General features: G+C 35.9%; 1 protein-coding gene across 1 annotated transcript; it reads right to left on the bottom strand.

Annotated features, from left to right (window-relative positions):
- Positions 1–329: 329 nt before the first annotated feature.
- Positions 330–24,776, bottom strand: LOC113201639 (C-type lectin domain family 4 member A-like). Its single transcript, XM_026415462.2, has 6 exons — positions 24,695–24,776; positions 21,972–22,088; positions 18,556–18,666; positions 15,443–15,594; positions 1,792–1,907; positions 330–468 (listed from the first exon to the last, which is right to left on the bottom strand). The coding sequence occupies exons 1-6, from the start codon at positions 24,774–24,776 to the stop codon at positions 330–332; spliced, it is 717 nt and encodes a 238-aa protein (XP_026271247.2).
- Between the last annotated feature and the right edge of the window lie 111 nt (positions 24,777–24,887).

Raw genomic sequence — 24,887 nt, 5'->3', positions numbered from 1 at the left:
AAGAGATAAGTGGACAAAGCATATCATATAATTTATGTCCATAAATATACCCTTAGCATTCAGACAGAGATTAGGGAACAGGCTCAAGTGTATTCTATGTATGCACAAAATAGGTTTCCAGTGTACTCTTTGTCATATAGAAAATGTCATTTTATGAATAAGCAAATGAATGAATAATCAAATAAACATGTAGACAGTTTTCTCAAAAAGTAAAATAACAACATACTTAAAAGTCTATGGAATTTCTTTCACATAAAGAGGAACTTAATATTTATCTCTAGAATAATGGACACGAATCCAACAACATGTCCATGAAAAAGGTGTTTGATTCATAAGTAGATTTTCATCATTTCACAAATTGAGCTTTGAACATGAGCACAAAAAATATCATTCCAGCCCCATTGTTTACGATAATTTAACACAACACAACGCTCTTGGACCCTGTTGGGCTCACCTAGATGCCAGAACCTGAAACAGAGAAAAAGCATGAGGTTATTCTTCCAGCACTGCTTGTAAAAGGGTTAGAGATAGTTATGGGTCCATAGACTGGGGTGTAACTTTGTGGAAGTCAGGGTCAAATATGCCCAGACCAACGCTTCCCCACTTCTCATGCAGTTTTTCCTCCATCAAAACCTTCAATATTTCCCTTGAAAACTGTGCCCATATCACTTAACATTTTCTCATACCTTATTGCAGCAAACATTTCACCTAAAGACATCCCTGAGGTTGTTTTCTATTTGTGCATCCATAGTCCTATTGCCAGGGTCTGTCAATCACGTGGCTTTGTTATATAATGAAGAGATATCAATCTGGTCTCATTATCAATATAGTTCTTTTTCCCCCTTTTTACAGGAATGATTTTGGAGTCAAAAGGCAAGCAAAATCTCTAGAAAGCCTACTTATTCTTGTTTTTTTTTTTTTATTTTTGGACAAATAATTTCATTTCTTTGATTCTCAGTTTGCCCATCTAAAAATTGAACCAGAGTAACAGCACTATATATTTCACAAAGAAAATATGAGGATCAGAGGTGGAAGTATACTAAAATATTTTTAAAGATAATATAAATGTGGGTCTGGGTTGTGGCTCAGTGGTAGAGCATTCACCTCACACGTGCAGGTGAGTTTGATCCTCAGCACCATATAAAACAAATAAAGAAAATACGTAACAGATAAGATTCTGCAATCTGTATTTGGGGTAAAAATGGGAGTTCAAAACCCAATTGAGTCAAATGTACCCAATTGAGTCAAATGTATGAAAGATGATATATCATGAGCTCTGTAATGTTTTGAACAATCAATAAAAAAGAAAAAAAGAAAGAAAGGAAATAAAGAAATTGTATACAATTATAACTAAAAAAAATAAATATTTATAAAAAAGATAATATACATCTTGGATATTGAAATGGTATCAGAAGTTAGGATTTCTGCTTTATGAGAAATATTAAATCATAATTTAAAAATAATCTGTAATAATCTTAATAAGCATGTATTTATATTAAGGATATATAGATAGGTTAAAAGCAAATTACAATATACCTGAATTTGGAAACCATTATTGGATAACCTTAGTTAAATTATCTGTACTCTCCACACTCCACTTTCTCATTTCTATAAAAAATGATGTGTATTATATAAGATTTTCTTGGTGATTAAATGAGATAATAAAATAATTTAACCAAGTGCCCAACAGAACAAAAATGAGATATTTGAATTTCATATCTTAGAGCTGGGCATCCTAGATTTTAGGCATGATATAGGACCCAGGATTCCTTTATCTAATTCTGTACTCACATGGTATTTTGGTTGTATGGTGTCTGATCAATCCATTGCCAATTTCTCTGACCCTCTGGATCTGACAACCCCACAAAATAAGCATGCGATTTATTCAAATTCCAGGTGAGAAAATCCTTAAAGAAAAGAAAAAAAAAAGAAATCATATCTGTAGAGTACTCAACCCAACCGCAACTGGGGTGTTTTGGGGGGGTTGTTGTTGTTTATTTCATGTATTGTTAAATTAAGCTATATACACTATAAATATATCACAAGTAACTTTATGAACAAATATGTTCACAAATAAATTATTTTTAGATTGGTAAATTTTAACTATTATTTTAATTGTATAAATTTATGGGGTAGAGTGTCATAATTTGATTCATACATACTGTTTGTAATAATCAAATCTGGGTAGTTAATATTTCCATCTTCTTTATATTTTTAAAAACTTCTTATAAAAAAATAGATTTCCTATACAAAAAACAATGAATTTTCTGAAAAAGAAATGAAGACAATTATTTTAATCTCAAAAGCCTCAAAAAAAAAAAAACAAGGAATAAATCTCACCAAGGAGGTAAAATACGACTATAATGAAAACTATAGAACACTGCAGAAATTGAAGAAGAACTCAGAAGATGGAAATGGATAAGATGTTTCTGGAAAAGCTGAAAAAATATTGTCAAAATGGCCATGGTACCAAAAGCAAAATACAAATTCAATGCAATCCTCATCAAAATACTAGTGACATATTTCGCAGAACTAGAAAAAAAGAAGAAAAAGTCCTAGAATTCATTCAGAAAAATGAAAGACCCAGAGTAGCTAAAACAATTCTAATCCAAAAAAAGCAATGCTGAAGGAATCACTATACCTGACTTCAAACTATACTACACAGCTATATTAACAAAAACTGCATAGTACTGACATAAAACATAGACCAATGGTACAGAATATAAGACAAAGAGACAAAACCACACATGTACAATCATCTGATCCTTGACAAAGTGCCAAAAACATACATTGAAAAAACAACAGCCTTTGTAACAAATGGTGCTGGGACAACCGGTTATCCATATGTAGAAAAATAAAACTAGACTCTTATCTCTTACCCTGCACAAAAATCAACTCAAAATATATCAAAGACCTAGAAAGTAGAACAAAACCTTGCAACTCCTTAAAGAAAGCATAGGCTCAGTACTACACCATATAGGCACAGGCAACAAGTTTCACAGTAGGATGGTATCAAATTAAAAAGCTTCTGCATAGCAAAGAAAACAGTTAGGAATGCCAAGAAAGAACCTAAAGAATGGGAGAAAATATTTGCTGGTTTCTCTTCTGACATAGGATTAATATCTAGAATATACAAAAAGCTTGAAAAACTTCACCAAAAAAATCAAATAATTAATAGATGGGCAAATGAATTAAAGAGACTCTTATCAAAAGAAGAAATACAAGAGGCCAACAAATATATGGGGAAAAAAGTTCCATATCATTATCGGTTAGGGAACTACAAATTAAAACTACGCTGAGATTTTCATCTCACACCAGTCAGAATGGCAGTTACCATGAATACAAATAATAAACACTGAAGAGGATGTGGAGAAAAAAGAACGGTGTTACAGTGTTGGTGGGATTGTAAATTCGTACAACCATTATGGAAATCATTTTGAAGGCTCCTCAAAAGATTAGGCTTTTTAAGCACCATATGAATCAGTTATATTTATCCTTCTGCATATTTATCCTAAAGAATGAAAGTCATCATACTACAGGGATACATGCATACTCATGTTTATAGCAGCACAATTCACAATAGCCAAACTCTGAATCCAATGTAGGTGTCCATCAATAGATGAAAGGATAAAGAAAAGTGTGGTATATATAAACAATGGAGTTCAGCCATAAATAGAAGTGAAATTATGTCATTTTCAGGCAAATGGATTAAACTAAGACCATTATGTTAAGCAAAATATGTCAAACCCAGAAGGTCAGGGCCCACATGTTTTCTTTCTTATGTACAAGCTAGAGAGAACAAAGCAAAAAAAAAGTGGGGGTGGATCTCATAAAAATCAAAGGAAGATAAGTAGAGGAAAGATAGAAGGGATGGGAAGTGGGGAGGGAGAGAAGTGCTAGGGAATGATATTGACCAAATTATATTGTTACATTGTGTGTATATACAAATATGTAACAACATATCCCATCATTTCTCCAAAGAACGTTTTTGGTACTTTTGTCTAATATAAACTAACTGTAGTTATGTGGGTTAGACTCTGTGTCCTCTATTCTGTAACATTGTTCTACTGGTCTATTTTGGTACCAATAACATGCTGTTTTTGCTAATATTGCTCTGCAGTAGTTTTAGGTTGGAATAGTAATGCCACCAGTTTCACTCTTCTTGCTAAGGATTGCTTTGGATATTCTGGGTCTCTTATTTTTCCATATGAATTTCATGATTGCTTTTTCTATTTCTATGAGGAATGTCATTGGGATTTGTATTGGGATTGCATTGAGTCTATATAGTACTTTTGGTAGTATGGTCATTTTGACAATATTAATTCTGCCAATCCAAGAGCAAGGTGGAGCTTTCCATCTTCTAAGGTCTTCTTTTATTTCTTTCTTTAGCATGATGTAGTTTTTATTGTAGAGGTCTTTCAACACTTTCTTTAAGTTTATTCTCAAATTTTTTTTTCTTTTTTGAGGCTATTGTAAATGGAGTGGTTTTCCTAGTTTCTCCTTCTGAGTATTTGTCACTGATATACAGAAATAACTTTGATTTATGGGTGTTGATTTTATACCCAGCTACTTTTCTGAATTAATTTATTAGTTCTAGAAGATTTCTGGTGGAATGCTTTGGGTCTTCTAGGTATAGAATCATATTGTTTGCAAATAGTGATAATCTGAGTTCTTTTTCTATCTGTAACCCTTTAGTTTTTTTCATCTATCTGAGTTCTCTGGCTAGAGTTTCAAGAACTATGTTAAATAGAAGTGGTGAAAAAAATCATCCCTGCCTTGTTCCAGATTTTAGAGGGAATGCTTTCAATTTTTTTTTTCATTTAGAATGATGTTGTCCTGTGGGTTAACATAAATAGCCTTTGCAATGTTGAGGAATGGTCCTTTTAGCCCTAGTTTTTCTAGTGTTTTGAACATGAAAGGATGCTGTATTTTATCATATTCTCTCTCTGCATCTATTGAGAAGATCATATGATTTTATCTTTGAGTCTATTGATGTGATGAATTACATTTATTGATTTCTGAATGTTGAACCAACCTTACATCCCTGGGATGACCCCTACTTGATCATGGTGCACTAATTTTTTGATATGTTTTTGTATCTGATTTTCCAGAATTTTATTGAGGATTTTTGCATATATACTCATTAGAGATATTGGTCTGAAGTATTCTTTCTTTGATGTGTCTTTGTCTGCTCATGGAATCAGGGTGATATTGGCCTCATATGATGTGTTTGGAAGTGTTCTTTCTTTTTCTATTTCATAAAATAGTTTGAGAAGTATTGGTGTTAGTTCTCCTTTCTCTCACCACACACAAACCTCAACTCAATATACATCAAGGACCTAGGAATTAAACCACAGACCTTGTGCATGGAAGAAAAAGTAGGCCCAAACCTCCATAATGGCAGATTAGGCCCCAACTTCCTTAATAAGACTTCTGTAGCCCAAGAATTAAAACCAAGAATAAATAAATAGGATGGATTAAAACTAGAAAGCTTCTTCTTAGCAAAGAAACATTTAGTGAGGTCAATAGAGAGAAAACAGAATGGGAGTAAATTTTTACCATAAGCACTTCAGGTAGAGCACAAATATCTAGGGTACATAAAGAACTCAAAAAGCTAAACACCAAAAAAACCAAATAACCCAATCAATAAAGGGACCAAGGAAATGAACAGTCACTTCTCAGAAGAGGATACATAATCAATCAACAAACATTTGAAAAAAATGCTCAACATCTCTAGCAATTAGAGAAAGGCAAATCAAAACTACTCTAAGATTTTATCTCACTCCAGTCAGAATGGCAGCTATCAAGAATACAAACAACAACATTGTTGGTGAGGATGTGGGGGAAAAAGGAAGACTTATACATTGCTGGTGGGACTGCAAATTGGTGCAGTCAATCTGTAAAGCAGTATGGAGTTTCCTTGAGAAATTGAGAATGGAACTACCATTTAACCCAGCTATCTCACTCCTTGGTTTATACCCAAAGGACTTAAAAACACTATACTACAGGTGTTGAGAGCCACAGCCGAAGGGGCCCCAGCAAACTTCCAGCTGCCAGCAAACTTCCGGCTGCCGGCTGATGATTGGCTCACAGCGGCCACAGCAACATCTAGCTGATTTGCTCCACTGTGGTGATGCTCATTGGAGATGCTCATTGAGCTGTTTCCCCGCCCTTTCAGACTGCCAGCTGATGATTGGCTCAAAGCAGCCCAAGCAACATCTAGCTGATTGGCTCATCTGCCTTGATGCTCACTGGGCTGTTTCCCTGCCCTTTCAGACCACGAACCACAGAGCTGCTCATTGGGGGACTTCTTTGGCTCCACCCACATGACCCAGCCAATTGGCCTCAAGAGCAGGAGGATTGTGGGAGTGGGAGAGGCTTGGTTTTGGTGTGAGAGGCTTGTGGGAAGCTGGTGGTGGCAGTTGGGCTCTGAGGGTTTTTCCTGAGGAGCTGTTTTGTTTGGCGTGTGTGGTTCTAAAAATAAACTTAGTTTCTTTTGACAAGTGGTTCCTGAATTGTGCCAGGCAGACTGCTGGTGGCTCACATGGGGACCGACTGAGGGTAAGTAAACTGCTCGCCCCTGAGGGCAGGGCGAGAGGATGGGTAGCCATTTTAAGATTCCTCTTTTGTTTTGCTTCACTTTTGTTTTAAGTTGCCTGTTCCTGAAGATGAGTGAGACGGAAGAAAAATCGCTCACATCTGAGGAAAAACTATTTCCGTCTGAGGAACAGATAGGGAGAAAGGCTATAATGATTTTTTGTTGTTCCATTTTTATTTCATTCTATCTCGGTTTTGTTTGGTGTTATCTTGTTGGGTTGTATTATAGTAGAAATATTTAATCAGAAATTAGTAAAAAACAAACTGAAAGAGTGTTAACTAAATTGTTAGAGGAAGGAGGCATGCCAGTAAAATCAAGAGCAGTCAAGGCATACATTGATACAATACAAAAATGTAGCCCATGGCTTTTTAAGGAGGAGTTGTTAAATATATCACAATGGAACTGCCGTCGTCTGGCTGGGCACAGAATCACAAGCCGCTCAAGCAGGAACAAACTTTATTTTTGAAAATGCCGTCAATACCCCATAGGCGTTCGGCAAGCAACCGGGTCCACCCACGTGGTCGCGTCTACCGGAACCGGGGCCCAGGACCTCCCCCGGAATTCCCTCCTATTATCCTTCCCCAACCAATGGGAACTCTCCAGGAGTCCTGTAACATGAGCCCTGTAGCAGGCCAAGGTGAACAGCAGGAGTCCAATTTCCATATGAATGTAAACCTTAACATAATCATATCATCTCAATGGCTAGCTGGTGTCACCTTACAACCAAAAGTGCCATGCATCAATTTACTTTGCTGTGGTTCCTAGCATGGAACCATCATGGTGAATATTCAAAAAGAATAAAAAGAAAAGCCCAACAACCAACAACCAACAGCGCCATTTGGCACATTGCCATTGTGGACGTTAGTATCTTGTTTGCTTAGTCCAAAGCCTTCAGTTCAGACAATGGTAGAGGATGGAGAAGACATATTGATTCAAGTAAAAGAGAAGGTCTCTCAAGTTATTCAGACAGAGGAAAAGATTCAAGTAAAAGATAAGATCTCTCGAGCTAGTCAGAGGAAAAGATTCAAGTAAAAGAGAAGGTCTCTCGAACTAGTCAGACAGAGGAAAAGATTCAAGTAAAAGAGAAGGTCTCTTGAACTAGTCAGACAGAGGAAGAAAATTTAGAGCAGAAAAAGCCATCAGGGGAAAAGTTACAACAGGAGACTGCTACTAACACCTTTCTATCACTAGAGGGTGTAAGTGTCCAACCAACAGCACCACCTCTACAGGAGACTGCTACTAACACCTTTCTATCACCAGAGGATGTAAATGTCCAACTAACAAGGCCACCTCCATATGCTGGGAGGCCCTCAACCCCCACAGTTGATAGTTGGGATTCTGAGACAGGATCTCAAGTATTAACATGCCCTGTATTTGAGGTAGGAGGGCAGCGAATTTACCATGCTTTAAATTTCAAAACAGTGAAGCAGCTAAAAGAGGCTGTAACCACCTATGGTCCTCAAGCACCCTTCACTGTAAGCTTGGTTGAATCCATTAACAACTTGAACATGATGCCAGAAGATTGGGCTAATATGTGTAAAGCTGTGCTAAATGGAGGACAATACCTGTTATGGAAGGTTGCCAATGAGGAATTTTGCAAGGAAACGGCTAGGCAAAATGCAGCAGCTGGTTATCCTCAGAGAAATCTAGAAATGTGGTTAGGAAAGGGACCTTATGAGGATCAGCAGCAATAAATTGCATATGATCCTGGCGTATAGTCACAAATTGCTGTAGAGGCGATTAGGGCATGGAAGACTTTACAAGGACATGGGGGTTTACAATGTCAATTATCTAAGATAATACAAGGAGCTAATGAATCTTACGTTGAATTTGTAGATAGGCTTATTCAAACAGCTACCAGAGTTTTTGGGAATACAGAACAAGCAATGCCATTAATAAAACAACTGGCTTATGACCAAGCAAATGATTGGTGCAGAGAAATCATCAGACCATGGAAGCATGAAGATTTAAACACGTATATTAAATTATGTAGAGACATTAATGAACAAGAGCAAGTCATGACAGCTGCAGTAAAACAGGCTTTAGATGCCAGAGACATTAATGAACAAGGGCAAATGGTGGCAGCTGCAGTAAAACAGGCTTTAGATTCCAGGCCAAGAATATGCTACAATTGTGAACAAACAGGACATTTTAAAAGGAATTGCCCCATAGGAGGAGGGTTTCACAAAACTAGGTATCAAAGGAGTAGAATACCGGGTATTTGCCCACGATGCCATAGAGGGAGACATTGGGCTAATGAATGCCGTTCTCAAACCACCATAGAGGGTACTCCATTATCAAAAAACAAACAAGGACCAGGTGTTTATCCACGAAATCATGAAGAAAGGCATCGGGCTCCATTGCCAAAAAATGGACAGCGGGGGCCCAATGCTCCGGAGCCCAAAACCACAAATATACGGAGCACTGGAGGAACCCAACAACCACATCAGGGTAGTGCCCAGGACACATTGTCCATCAGATCCCTCATCAGACAAACCAGAGAGAGCGCAGGGTTGGACATCTGCGCCTCCGCCAGATCAGTACTAACTCCAGAGATGGGAATTCAAATCATTCCCACAGGGGTAAAAGGACCTCTTCACAAAGGAACAGTAGGCTTATTATTGGGACGCAGCTCTTCTACTCTAAAAGGACTTATGATAAGTCCTGGGGTAATTGATCCCAATTATGAAGTTGAAATAAAAATTATAGCCAGTTCTCCAAAGGGTATATTAGTAATTTCACCAAGAGATAGAATAACACAGTTACTAATAATACCAAGCCTGTATGATAAATTTTCCAGTCATGCTGTAGAAAGAGGTTCCAAGGGATTAGGCTCCACAGGTGTAGGTTGGGCTATGCCTTCTTTGAATTTAGATTCTCTCCCCATGTGAAAACTAAATATTCAAGGACATGAATTTAATGGGCTACTGGATACAGGTGCAGACCTTAGCATCATCTCTCATCAAGAATGGCCAAAACATTGGCCATTACAACAAGCCACTCAAACACTTTGAGGCCTAGGAGTGGCGACTAATCCCCATAGAAGTACAATGGTATTAGATTGGAAGGATCCTGAAGGATGTGAAGGAACTATACAGCCCTATGTATTGGATCATCTTCCCGTAAATTTATGGGGACAAAATGTCCTAGATCAATTAAGTTTGACATTAACAAATAACATCAATAAAAATGCACCCACTATTATGACTAGACAAGGTTTTAGGAAACGAAAAAGATTAGAAAAACAAGAACAAGGTATAGCAGCACCAATACAAATAGATCAAGGAACAGACAGACATGGGTTGGATTTTCAGAAAGGGCCACTGAGACAATAAAAATTACTTGGAAATCAGAAAGGCCAGTATGGGTTCCTCAGTGGTCCCTGACTAAAGAAAAGATACAATCAGCCCATGATCTGGTCAAACAACAATTAGTGGAAGGACATATACAACCTTCTGTATCTCCCCATAATACTCCCATTTTTGTCATCAAAAATAAATCTGGTAAATGGAGATTATTGCAAGATTTAAGAGCCATTAATAATGAGATGGTTATTATGGGACCTGCTCAATCGGGGATTCCTCAATTGTCTGCTTTGCCAAAAACTTGGTATGTTTTAGTTATAGATATTAAAGATTGCTTTTTTTCAATTCCAATTCATCCTGAGGATAGTCCACGTTTTGCATTTACTATCCCTGCACTGAATCATGAAGGTCCTGATCAGAGATATGAATGGAAAGTACTCCCTCAGGGGATGGCTAACAGCCCAAATATGTGTCAAACTTATGTTAACAAAGTAATCCAGCCACTTAGAAATCAAAATCCTGAACTACAAATATTTCACTATATGGATGATGTATTATTAGCACACAAAGATATAAACACATTGCTAGAATGTTATGCCACACTGACAAACTTATTAAAAAATTATAATCTAGAGATAGCAATAGATAAAGTACAATTAAATTTTCCAATTAATTATTTAGGAGTTCTATTATCCTCAACCATGGTCCGTCCACCAAAAATTCAAATACCAGTAGATCAACTCAAATCACTTAATGACTTTCAAAAGTTATTAGGAGACATAAATTGGATAAGGCCTTATCTATGTATACCAACAGGAGAGATGGGACCTTTATTTGATATCCTAAAAGGTCCATCAGATCCAAATTCACCCCGCATGTTAACACCTGAAGCAAGAAAAGCATTAAAAATCATTGAAACATATATGGAAAATATGCATTTGGATAGAATTGATATGTTTGCCTTTATTATTTATTGTACTACCAACAAAAAATATACCTACAGGAGTATTTTGGCAAGAAGGTCCATTACTGTGGATACATTTATCTTAAAATTCTCCTAACACTATTCTTACTAGATATCCTGAGGCTGTAGGACAATTAATACTCAAAGGAATAAAAGCAGCAAAGGGAGTGTTTGGAATTTCTCCCAATAAAATTATTACTCCATATACTCTGAATCAAATTGATGAATTAGCTAATGAGTTAAATTCTTGGGCAATAATCATGTGAAAATCTAATGTTTCATTTGATAACCACTTACCATCTAATCCTTTATTGTCTTTTTGGTCTAGGCATCCTGTAATTTTTCCAAAAATGACAAGAAAAATACCTATCATGAATGCTCCAAATATATTCACTGATGGGTCAAATAATGGTACAGCAGCAATAGTTACACCTGATCAAAATTTTACATTTTTAGTACCCCAAAAATCAGCTCAAAATGTAGAGCTTAATGCAGTATTACAAGCTTTTGTGATGTTTAAAGATTCTGTATTTAATTTATTTTCTGATAGTCAGTATATAGTTAATGCTATAGTATCCCTTGAAGATGCTGGTAGGATTTCCCCTTCCTCTAATGTTTTCTCTTTGCTTTCCACTATACAAAGTCTAATCTGGGACAGAAAAGATCCATTCTTTTAGGACATATCAGGGCACATACAGGATTGCCTGGAGTCCTTAGTTTGGGCAATGATTTAGCAGATAAAACTACACATGACATACGTATTTTATCTACACTAGAAGAAGCTATAAATTTTCATAAAAGGTTCCATGTCAATGCTAATACTTTACAAAAGGATTTTAAAATTTCTAAGGAACAAGCTAGACAAATAATAAAACAATGTCAAAATTGTGTGACCTTTTTACCACAAGTTAATCTTGGATTCAATCCTAGAGGATTGATACCTAACCATATTTGGCAGATGGACGTCACACACTTGCCAGAATTTGGAAAATTAAAATATTTGCATGTTACAGTTGATACTTCTTCTGGATTTTTGATGGGCTCCCTTCATGCCAGAGAAAAAACTAAAGATGTTATAGCTCATTGCTTACAAAATTTTGCCACTGTGGGCATGCCAAAAGAGTTAAAAACAGATAATGCCCCTGGTTATACTTCTACATCTTTTAAACAATTTTGCTCATCATTTGGCATTACTCATATAACAGGAATCCCATACAATCCACAGGGACAAGGCATAGTTGAAAGAGCTCATCAAACTATTAAAATGTACTTATTAAAGCAAAAAGACAGAATTGGGAAGGGGTATATATTCCCCAAAGATAAACTTAAAATAACCCTTTTTACTCTAAACTTTTTAAATTTGGATTCATCAGAACTTAGTGCTGCAGAAAGGCATATGTGTCCAAAAAATGTACACAAGCCCAAGGTACTTTGGAAAGATATTCTAACAGGACAATGGAAAGGTCCTGACCCAGTAATTGTCTGGAGTTGAGGGTCTCTTTGTGTGTTTCCACAGGAAGAACAGCTGCCGATTTGGATTCCGGAGAGATTAACTAAAGTCCTGACCCAGTGATTGTCTGGAGTTGGGGGCCTGTTGTGTGTTTCCACTGGGAGAACAGCAGCCGATTTGGATTCCAGAAAGATTAACTAAAGCGATTTCTAAAGACCAAAAAGAAGATGATTTGGCTCAAATCCATAACAGCCGATATCCAGAACTCCAATTTGGCTATCCTTACATCTGCGACAGAACCAGAATGCTTTTTTCAATATCTATTTTATTATTGCCCTTTTCCACATCATGAAGTTCTATTTTGTTTTGTGAGCTCATACAGACCTAGGTAAATGTTTTGCTGATCAGTTCTATTTTTTGACTATAGAGTTTTTAAACATTGCAATGGAGATTTCACCTGTAAAAGTTATAAGGCCTTTACTATTGTGTTATGTGTTGTATGTATTATATTATGTGTGCACACTTGTGTTTTGTGTTATATGTTTGAATGTACGTATGTCCATATTTATATATGATGAGCGCTCATGAAAAAATGGATCCAAATATTTTTTTTTATTCACATGATTTAAATGGTTTAATTTAAATTGGGTAAACAATGTTGAGGATTGTTTTAATGTGTGAACAAAAAAGAAGGTTAACAGATCTGTTTGTTTACTTTCACCTTTCCTTTTCATTATATTTAATAATTCTCTTCAAGGTAATGTAAATTGTTAAGAAAATTGTTTTCTTTTAGTGCCTTCTAGAATGTTACATAATTTTTTCTTTAGCCATTATTGCCAGAATTCCTATCTTCATCCCAGTGCCAGTGAAGACAATGTAAATTGTTAAGAAAATTGTTTTCTTTTAGTGCCTTCTGGAATGTTACATAATTTTTTCTTTAGCCATTATTGCCAGAATTCCTATCTTCATCCCAGTGCCAGTGAAGACAAAGATAAAACCAATCTACAGCTTCTGCAATAGCCATCACTGAACTGCTTAAAGAACTTGCCTGGCCTATGTATCACCTGTATGCATTGTGAACTATCTGTTGGTGCAGCGACTTGTGGTAGTGTTGGGGTATTTTTGCTGATGATGTCATCGGTAGTACAAATTTTCCAAAAGGAGCCGTCATTTGGCTTCATGTATCTTCCTCCCTTCTGTTTGTCATGATCGTTCAGCTAAAATTTGGTGGCCAACAGAGGTGAGGCAAAGAACCTCACCCCCCCGCTGGTACAAGTACCTCTCCACAGGTGTGGCTGTATACTGGACAGGTAGTCAGTGACGGGTAATATACAATTACAATGGTACCAACCTAAGACAGGAGGCTGATGCCTTGAGGTCAGCTCATCTGATAACGGGTAAGGACCATATGTACTATTGGACAACCTAAGGCAGGCACGGTCCCTAAGCCACATGCTTGTTGTTTAAACAGAGAGGGGGAGATGTTGAGAGCCAGAGCCGAAGGGGCCCCAGGAAACTTCCAGCTGCCAGCAAACTTCCAGCTGCCGGCTGATGATTGGCTCACAGTGGCCCCAGCAACATCTAGCTGATTGGCTCATCTGCCTTGATGCTCACTGGGCTGTTTCCCTGCCCTTTCAGACCACGGAACTGCTCATTGGGAGACTTCTTTGGCTCCGCCCACATGACCCAGCCAATCAGCCTCAAGAGCAGGAGGATTGTGGGAGTGGGAGAGGCTTGGTTTTGGTGTGAGAGGCTTGTTGGAAGCCGGTGGTGGCAGTTGGGCTCTGAGGGTTTTTCCTGAGGAGCTGTTTTGTTTGGCGTGTGTGGTTCTAAAAATAAACTTAGTTTCTTTTGACAAGTGGCTCCTGAATTGTGCCCAGCCAGACTGCAGCATACAGGGACACAGCCACATCAATGTTTATAGCAGCACAATTCACAATAGCTGAATTGTGAAACCAACCCAGATGCCCTTCAGTATATAATGTATATGCATACACAATGGAACATTATTCAGCATTAAAAGAAAATAAAATCATGGCATTTGCAGGTAAATGAATGGAGGTGGAGAATATCATGCTCAGTGAAGTAAACCAATCCGTAAAAACCAAAGGCTGATTGTTTTCTTTAATATGAGAATGCTGACTTATAATGGCAATGGTGGGGGGGGAGGAATGGAGTAACTTTAGAGAGGGAAAAGGGGAAGAAGGAAAAGGGAGCATGAAAGGGGGTACAAATGATGGTGTAATGAGTTAGACATTATTACCCTAAGTACATGTATGAAGACACGAATGGTGTAGAAACACTTTTTGTACAACCAGTCACCTGAAAATTTGTGTTCTATATGTGTAATATAAAATGAATTGCATTCTGCCATCATGTATAACTAATTAGAATAAATAAATAATTAGTAAACAAAAAATCCCATCAATCTGTACAAATGTAATGGACCAATTTTTTAAAATGTAGCAAAAATATTTTGATTAACACATAACTATTATACATATTAAAGGTTATAGTGTGATGTTTCCACAGAGATCATTATATAGAAATGAGGGGGGAAGCAAAGAATAGCCACATGGTGTTCCCAGAAGTGCAGGTTTTCTCAGCTAAACAGGGAAGTATCATATTTTCATTAACTATGGAAGCAATTCCTATCCATAATCATAATGAATTCCTATCTCAGACTCATTTCCCCACTTTTGTTACTAAGGAAGCATTCTTCAAATTTGTGCAAATTAAATTCTTACACATTTAATTATTTTTCACAGATTCTTAAATTTCATTCCTAATTGCTGTGACTCTTAATTTCACTTTATTTCCCTATTCAACTTAATACCTCTCTCTGTTAAACAGTTAATAATTTATAAAACATATTCATATTGAAAGAACAAGCTGCTATTTTAATCCTTTCACTAAAGCCCCAGCTATCACTTTTAATTCCACAATTTCTCTCAAGTTAGCTTAGTTACATTGAAGAAGGTACAAGGTGTGGAATGTGAAGGCTGAGGAAGCCTCTCCTATCTGTCTTATGGAAAGTCATCTGTCACAGCACCAATATTCCTTCTTAGCAAGGATATGTACAAAAGTCAGACAGGCTCATGACTCCATTGTCTCTCAGAAAGTACCTGCTCTTCCTTGCTGTTGATCACCACCAGATGAGCCTCCATTGTAGAGCAATTCTCCTGACTCTCCTTCCAAGATCTTTGTTTAGAAGAAATAAAGTAGCAACTGGAAGTAAATGACTTCCAATTCTTTGGGCAACAGCTCCAGACTTTTCCTTTATTGGGAAGAAGGAAATATAAGTGCAACATAAGAAAATCTATTTTAAAAGTGTGTTTATTATTAAAATTAAGGACCAAAGGAGACCACATGAGCACCATTATCCTGTCTTCATCCAGATGTAACAAAGAGCCAAGTCTGCCTTCATCAGGTATTAATGTGTCAGGGAACATTTCTCCTGCTGAAGTGGTATCAGGAAAAGCCACAAAAACATAATAATTAAATAAGACCCCACCTCTGAAAACTCAATACAAAAATGTCCAAGGTTCAGCAAAAGATAGCTCTTTACACCAAAAACTAGGAAGTTCTCAAATGTAATAAAAACTGATAATCGACTGATGTAAAAAATCATGAAAACAAAAATGTTAGAATTATGTAACAAAGATTTTTAAAGCAGCCATAGTAAAGATGCTCTAATAAGAAGGAGCAAACATTCTTCAAGTAAATTTTTTAAACAGCAGACTCAACAAAGAAACAGAGATATAAAAAAAAACTACAGAAATTTTATCATTGAAAAATATTATTACATTTTAAGATGTCAGTGTAGGACTTAACATCAGAATGGAGGGAAAAGAGAAATAAGTGAATTGGGAGGGACAAAAAACCAGAATTTTCCAACCAAACACCAGAAACATAATAAAAACATTAAACAGAACTTCATTTATCATGATTTCAAATGTGAATATACCAAACAACAGGTTTGCAAAATATATGAAGTAAAAATTCACACAAGTGGAAATAGAAGTTGAAAACAGATTAATAAAATTAAAGAAATCCAGGCAGAAAACTAGAAAACCGTTGAAGAACAAAAACTTTATCAACCTACAGAATCCAATCAACATTCTTAGAAGAGTCTACTCATCAACAGACTACCCATTCTTTACAAGTGCCCATGGAGCCTATGACAAGATAGACCACATACTGAGATACAGAACATACTTCAAGAAATTTAAAGTCATTAAAATCATATAATGTCATTCAACAACAATGAGAGCAAACTAGAAACCCATGAAAGAAAGAAAACAGAAAATCTCCAAACACTTGAAACTAATAATACATATAAATAACCCATGAGTTAAAGATGTGTCAAAGATAACTTTAAAAAATACATTGAATGAATGAAAATAAAAATACAACATAACAAAATTTCTAGGATATTATTCTTCAATAAAAGGAATCAGGGCTCCTCATAGAAATGGTTAATTCTAGATAGGGACAGGAAACAGACAACATGAATCTAGAGCATTTTGTAGTTAAAGAAAGTAAAATACAAAAACAAACAAAAAACACATTGATAGCAAATGACAAAGGCTACAAGAGCCAACAGAAAGACCACCCACTAGTCAAAGTTAGAATAACAAGATCAATGAAGTGGCATTGGATTATAATCTGAAATATAAAGTAAATAGACATGAGTGCATGCAGATGTAAAAGATAGAGTAAATTAATAAATGGAATAGAAAAAACAAACCTCAAATGCAGAAGAATTCCAAATAAATTATATAGATACTTCTTGATGGCTAATTTTATATACTAGTTTTATCAAGCATTCTGGGTATTGCTTCAAGGATATTTTTGAATGAGAATTACATTTTAATTTGTGAAATTTTAGTAAAGAAGTTTGCCTTCCAAATGTGAGTAGATCTCATCCCATCAGTTGAAGATCTTAATGGAACAAAAGGATGCCCCCCACAGGCAAGAGAGAATTCTCCAGCAAACTTGCCTTTAGACTTCCTCTGCAACATTTGCTCTTCCTGGTCCTGCAGCAGATTGTCATTGTTCTCAAACTGCTACTTCCCCTGAGTCTCTACCCTGCTGTTTACCCATATCAAATTTTAAACTTTTCAAGCCTCCATAATTGCAAAAGCCAAATCCTTAAACTAAATTGTCATATTCATATTGCATCTGTTCCTCCAGAGAAACCTAAGAACTCCATCCTAATGGACAAGAATAACTCCTCAATCTTAAAGTGTGAGCTAGGCATAGTAACTTCTTTACAAACAGTACAGTGTGGAAATGGAAGAGGGAAAAGCAGCATTATGTTCAGTATCAATTATTAAAAATTATTTTGATAACATATATTCTTGAAATAATGTGATGAAAATAGCATTTTACATCTATGATCTTCCTCCCCAAAAACAAATAATCCCAATCTAACCATTAGAAAACTTCAACTTTTAATAGAGACAGCCTACAATATATAGAACAGTATTCCCCAAAATTGTCAGTGTCATCAAAAACATGGAAGGTCTGAAAAACTATCACAGCAAATAAGAGACATGACAATTAAATGTAATTTCACAGACTGCATGAGACTTTAGTACACAAAAAGAACAATAGTTGAAAACTTAGGAAAAAAAAATAAGAACTCTGAGATAGGAAGGTGGCTCAGTGATAGACTTGTCTAGCATGTGTGAAACCCTGTGTTTAATTCCCAGCACCAAAAATATTGTAAATTTAATTAGTGATAATATGTTAATATTGATTCACTATTTGGATAAAATACTTTTAATTACACAGTGGTCACTGTGTGAAGGATGGAATTAAAACTGGATCTTTCAATATCATATGCTTTTTTTGTAAATGGAAATATGGTCTTTAAATAACATATATTAATATAGATAATTCAGTCTCACAATTATATTGCCATTATCATTATGGTCAGCAATTTTTTAACTGACATGTGAGAAAAGGAGCTGTACTTCACAGAAACTTCTGAAAAAAAAACCCAAGCTGAATAAATGCAACAGCAATATATCCTGTTTCACAATTAAGCTTCACATGAACAACTTTGAATTCACAAACAAGAATTTTAGACCCTATGAATTATATAATACACTTGTAGCTTAGAATGATCATAAGATTCCACTTCTTATTGTGATCTCCCTGGTAATCATAAATTCTGATTTGGGATCATTACCTACTACAGTAATTGAATTCTACACACATTAAGTTTTACCTTTCATGGTTGAATTGATTTTTACACACTCCAAATTTGTATGAATCATTTCTTTTGTAGAATTTTCATAGTTTTTTTCTTTGAGCAGCTGAGAATTTTTTTGAAAGAAAGCTGTAAAATAGAATAAAATCAAACATTTTCCAGTAGCATTAGGTTATTGCTCTATACATTGCTTTCTTGCATTCTACACAGAAACAAAATTCACAAATGTCTGATTACCTGATAGGACAGAGCCTGACAAGAAAAGTTTCCCCTTGACCCCACTATCAATGGAATCATGATTCTACTACTTTTAAATGATTAGGTATCTCTCAGGAAGAGGTAAAAGGTGAAGAGTTGAAAGAGGACATGAGAGTTCCATCATAATGGGACTTAAATGATCTTGTCCACAGTGTTCTTCAGTACTTAACCTAAGATGCCAACAAAGGCTAACTATTGTATGAAGGAAGTGGAAGTTATTTAAGGAAGTACACCACCTGGGACTTTGGGGGAAGGAAGAACTTGCTAATTTTAAGCAACTCTGGTTTATCTTAAAGAACAGAAAAAAAAAATGTTTTTCAAAAACCCCAAGACTGATCAAGAGAAAAGTGTTATTCATCTCTTTTGTCTTTTAACTCTCTTCATCACAACTGATTCTAACTCCTCAGTGCACCAGGTCTCTCCCATTTGAGAACTAATTCACACCTCCCCCTAGGAATTGAATTTTCTGAGTTACAGTGGTATCTCAGTATTACAGCACTTGCTTAGAAGATGCAAGACCCTGGGAGAAATTACTGCAAGAAATTAAATTTCCTCTTTCCCTCTAACCTTCTATTTGTTCCTTGACCCACTTCATTCTGGCTTTGGCTTTCATCAATTTATTAAAACAATCCTTGAAATGGATCATCAGTAATTTTCTAGGACCACTTATTAGTCGTCTTCTAATGACCTTCTTGCATCATTCACCCTGGGTTTTCCTCTCTAGCTCTTGGTGCAGTGCTCTACCTGTTCCCACCTCCACTTTCTTGCTGCCGCTTCTTATCCTCTTCCATCGACTCTCTTCCTCCATTCAACTTTTTTAAAAATGTAGCATTTCCAAGAGTTCTATCCTAATCCCTACTTCTTGCTTAATGTCCTCTTCTGGATTGATAGCATATATTCCCTTGCTGTCATTATGTGAATGACTTCCAAAACTCCAGACCTCTTTTCTAAAATCCAAGCAAATATGCCTGCCACTGGACATGTACATTTGTGGTTTGACACATTTTTCCCAAAATGTAAATAATCATCTTTACCAAAAAAACCCTGCTATGCAACCTATATTGTCTACCTATTTGAATAACTTATTCACTACTGAGGTTACAAGATCAGAATATATATTCACACTTAACTTCTCTGGGTCCTTTAATCCCCAATATCATCAAACCTTGGCCTCCTTCATTATATCTTCTTTACCATTCAAAGCTACCTTTCTTCTCTTTCTTCACTAGCACCACTATCCTTAAATGATGCTCTCAATGTTTAAAATGGGATTATGAATTAGCATCTGTTTGGTGCATTATAATTATACATAATAATAGGATGCACTGTTACATAATCATATGTGCTCATAATATTATTTGGTCAATTTCATTCCTAGTACTCCAATTTATCTCATCTCTGCCCTCACCCTGTCCCCTTCCTCTACTACTCTTCCAACTCAATTTTCATTAGAGCTCACCCCTTTTTCTCTTTTTGCCTCCAAATTATCATATAAGAGAAAAGACATACAACCAGTGACTTTCTGATTCTGGTTTATCTCTCTTAACACAATGCTGTCTACTTCTATCTATTTTCCACAAAATAACACCTCTCCTTACCTTCAATCTTGTCCTCATAAATCCATTTTCACACCTCAGTAAAAGCATATCCCCATAAATTAAATTTCACTATGTCAATTCCTTCCCCAGAATTCCACAAAGGCTGGCCAGGACTGACTCACTGCAAGATGGGCCTCAATCTTCCACCCGCCCTATACTCAGACCCCTTTCCAATGTGACTTTCCATGTTCTCCAATCAACAAGTGAGGTCTGTTTCTGCACCACTAGTATATAAGCTGACTTTAAGATTCCATTTGGCCAAAAGAACATGCAAAAGTAACCATGCTAAATCGAAACTGAAACTTCATTGTGCTTGGTTTTCTTTTCCCCTCTTTCTTGGAAACCTGCCAGTGGCCATGTGAACAAACCCAGGCTATTCTGATGAGTAATGAGAGAAATGTGGTTATTGCCCCTTTCATTCCAGCTGACATGCTGTTCCTCAAAAGCCACAGTGCCTGTGATTGGTTCCTAACAGCATATGCATGACTGAGTTCAGTCAGGACCAATAGAAACTCCCAATAAGACCAGTCAAAATTGGCAAGACATAGATGCATGAGCTAAATAAATAGCTGTTTCAATCCACTGTTTTAGACTTCTTAATTAAGGAGCAAAGGATATTTTATAAAATATCAAAATTTTTTTATAATGGTAATGACATTCTTCAAGATCTGAGTTCTGCTTATGTCTGCCACAACCAACTTTATTTCATAGTTTTTAACATAGTACTATATGCCATGTTTATATTTCCCCAAAATCTTTGATACTGTAATATGTCTATGTTATTTTTGATACACACAGTCATAGATGTCTCCTCCTTCAGCAAACCTATCTCAGCCTCCTGTGCTTACTTCTTACCTGAACAACACTTCCCATTTACTGTTAAAAGCACTGGTTATTTTGACTATTCTATTAATGTCTTGACACCAGTGGCTGTGGCTATTTCTGGATTCTCTAACAAGGCGCCTAGCAAACAATATGTATGGCCATTGTTACTTATCAAATTACCAAATTAATGAATAAAACATGTATCTTAATATATGCTGATATTTATGATTTTGAAAACTTGATAAACTCTGAAATACAAGATATGCATAAATCTACTTATTTGTTAAATTGACTCTTCCTGAGTTATCACAGTATTGACCAAGACAGAAATTATTAGAAGGAAATTCACTGGAGAACTCTTCCTGGAACATTTCTTGACATCTTCTGCAGGTTCACCTGCTCATCCCAAAATATAAATGTCTGTGAAATCAAATAAGGCTAGCTTTATAAATACAATTAAGGAATTATAGATGGGTCCATACAAAGAATCTAATATAGAACTGATGACTTATAGATTTCATTCTGTAAACCAAGACATACACATATATCTACTTTTCAAATTCACTCAATGAAGATGAATCCCATTGTTTTTGCAAAAGCAAAATTCCAAGTGAATGCTCAGGAACTCTATCCACCCACCCAACCCCCCAATATTTTTCAAAGGTCTGGATCATTGTGAAATGTCAATTTCTAATGAATAGCTTCTATTCATGAAAAACAGGCATTGCTGACTGACTTAGTTGGCATACTTACTGATAAAAGAGACAGACAATAAGATTTCCTTCAGCAGGAAAAGTATCAGCAACAAGGCAAGAAGAAGCTTGGAAAAACCAAAATTACTCTGGTGAGGAATGGTGTTTTCCCTGGGATCTGAAGAATAAATCAAATTAATTCATCAGTAATAAATTCTATCCTCATCAGTAATAAGTTCTATCCTTATTTCCAGTTCCTCCTCTATGTGAGTTGGGTTTTGTCACTGTGATCAAAATATCTTATCAGAACAACTTACAGTAGAAAAATTTTATTTTGGGTTTGTGGTTTCAGAGGTGTCAGTCCATGGTCCGTCTTCTCCATTACTCTGGGTCTGACATGAGGCAGAACATCATGGAAGAAGAGTGTCGTGGAAGAATGCTATTCAGCTCAAGATAGCCAGAAAGAACAACCAAAGAGCCAGGGAAAAAAATATAATCCCTTGAGGAATGATGTTGATCAAATTATATTGTTATATCATGTACATGTATGAATATGTAACAGTGAATCCCACTATTGTGTAGAATTATAATTCATCCATGAAAATATTGAAATAAAAAGTATATAATCAAAAGGCATGTCCCTGTGACCAAATTTCTTCAGCCACACCCCACCTGATTACCAACCAGCAATCTATATAACAATTCTAATTTTTAATCCATCAAATACATTAATCCACCATATAGGTTATGGGTCTCAGAACTGTTTTATCTCTTAACATTCATGAATTGCCACCAAACATTTTAGAGCACATCTCATAATCAAGCCATAACATTTTACTCATGGCCCTCAAAACGTCACATCCATCTCACAAAAAAAAAAAGATAGAAAGAAAAATACCTTTAGTCCATCTCCAAGAGTCCCCATAATTTTCAAAGTTCCAGACACATCCAAAGTCTCCTCTGTGACTCAAGACAAACTCTGTGTTGTGAGCCTCTGTAAAAATCAAAAGTTATATATTTCCAATACACAATGACATAAAGTAAATGTTCCCATTCCAAAAAGGAGGAATAAGGATATAGAGGAAGGGATGGAACCAAAACAAGTGAAACTCAGTCAGGCAGATATTAGTTCCTGTAACTCCATATCAAGAATCTTGCGATGTAATCTTCAAAGGGCTTCTGCAGCACCACCTAAATTTCCTTGCTGGTTGTAATTCACGAGGTGGCTTTCTTGGGCTGACTCCCTCTACAGCCAACAGCTTTCCTCAGCAGACATTCCACATTACCTGCATGTCTTAATCCCTGAGATCTCCATTCCAGCTTCAGCTTCCCCTTCACAGCTTCATGCATGCCCTCTCAAGGGAATCCTGAAGGGATTCCATCACAGCTTCACTTTGTCTGAACACTCAAGTCTTCCTTTGAAATCTCAGTGGAAACTTCAATGATCCTCTGGCTGCCATCAGCTGAACAGCTCTACTCTGCCATGCCCTTCCACCATAATGTTCTGCCTCAGTTTAGAGCCAGAGTAATGGAGCTGAATCACCCAAGACTGACCTCTGAAATGTTGATCCCAAATAAAGCTTTCTTCTGTAAGTTGTTCTTATCAGGTATTTTGGTCACAGTGAAAAAAAAAAAGGAAACTTTCTCCTCTTAGTACTTTAAATTTTCTTCTAAAAACCACAATCACTAGTACTGTGAATATTTGAAATAACATGAAAATGGAAATTTAAAAAATAAATGTTTATTACAATAACATTATAAAATAACCAAAAACAAAAAATTTCTATCATTGAGAATAACTATTGTTAATTTTTTGGCACATGTCTCTTCAGCAATTTTTGAAGTGTTTACAACATATATGTGCATGTTTCCATTTCATTGACATACATATTTGCTGATTTCTGATTCATTATTTACTTTTATACTGTATGATGAACATTTTTTCACCATAATTTGTTTATTAATATTTTTATTAGGGTTGCTTATTACTTATTACATATTTAAATAATATTTCAGATTGCATCCATTTATAAGTAAACTATACAAGATAAATCTTTCTAACCAAGTTTCACATTTTTAAGATAAAGTCAGCCTCTTTAGTCACTATTTCATGATTAAAAAACATTTTCTGGACAGGGGGCATACCTTCAAGCTATTGCTTAGGATACATAAAAACTAAAATTGGTCACCACCAAAGATGAGGGGGTCAGTGAGGGCACATTCCATTCAGATAAAAGCACTAAATAAGGAGAAACACTTTCCTTAAAACTATGTATATTGTCTTAATTTATTCATTAATTTATTTTTATTTATATATGACAGCAGAGTGCATTACAATTCTTATTACATGGCCTCTGGAACAGGAATCCCCTGTGTTTCTCCTTTGCTAGCAAAGCAATAAGCTTTTTTTTTCTTTTTCTCAAAAAAATATGTATATTGTCAATGATGAGGAGGAAAAACTCAGTATTATATTCTTTCATTTCTGGAAATATAGGTACACACATTTTTATATATTCATACCTGAAATATACAATAGAATTTGACCTCTGATTTTCTGTAAATGATAATATTAAAGAAAGTATTTTGGATGTTTTCTTTCCCATTTGCAACTTTACAACACCTTAATTCCTATCTACAGGCAGCACAATCCTCAGAGATTCCTGGGTGTCCCAGACATGATCACTCAGATATAACAGCACCTAACATTACCTCTGCCCTGCTTATTAACAGTCTCTTCATCTTTCAACTCATAATTAACTTTGACCACTGGAAAATGATTTTTACCTGCAGGAGAATTTGAGTTGGTGCCTGAGGACTTCAATTCATTTTTGAAATTCACTTCAGCATAATTTGTTCCCCAAGCCATCTTGAGAAGAAACCTTCTGCTTTTTTCAGAAATCCCATGCAATATTTTTCTTAAAACATATTACAACTGAGAATCCAGCCTGAGAGTAAATTGTTCTACCACTTAACTAGA

The sequence above is a fragment of the Urocitellus parryii genome, chromosome 5, assembly GCF_045843805.1.
Source record: "Urocitellus parryii isolate mUroPar1 chromosome 5, mUroPar1.hap1, whole genome shotgun sequence".
Lineage (NCBI taxonomy): Eukaryota > Metazoa > Chordata > Mammalia > Rodentia > Sciuridae > Urocitellus > Urocitellus parryii.
The sequence above is the reverse complement of the archived record's forward strand: the minus strand, read 5'-3'. Positions and strand labels throughout refer to the sequence as shown.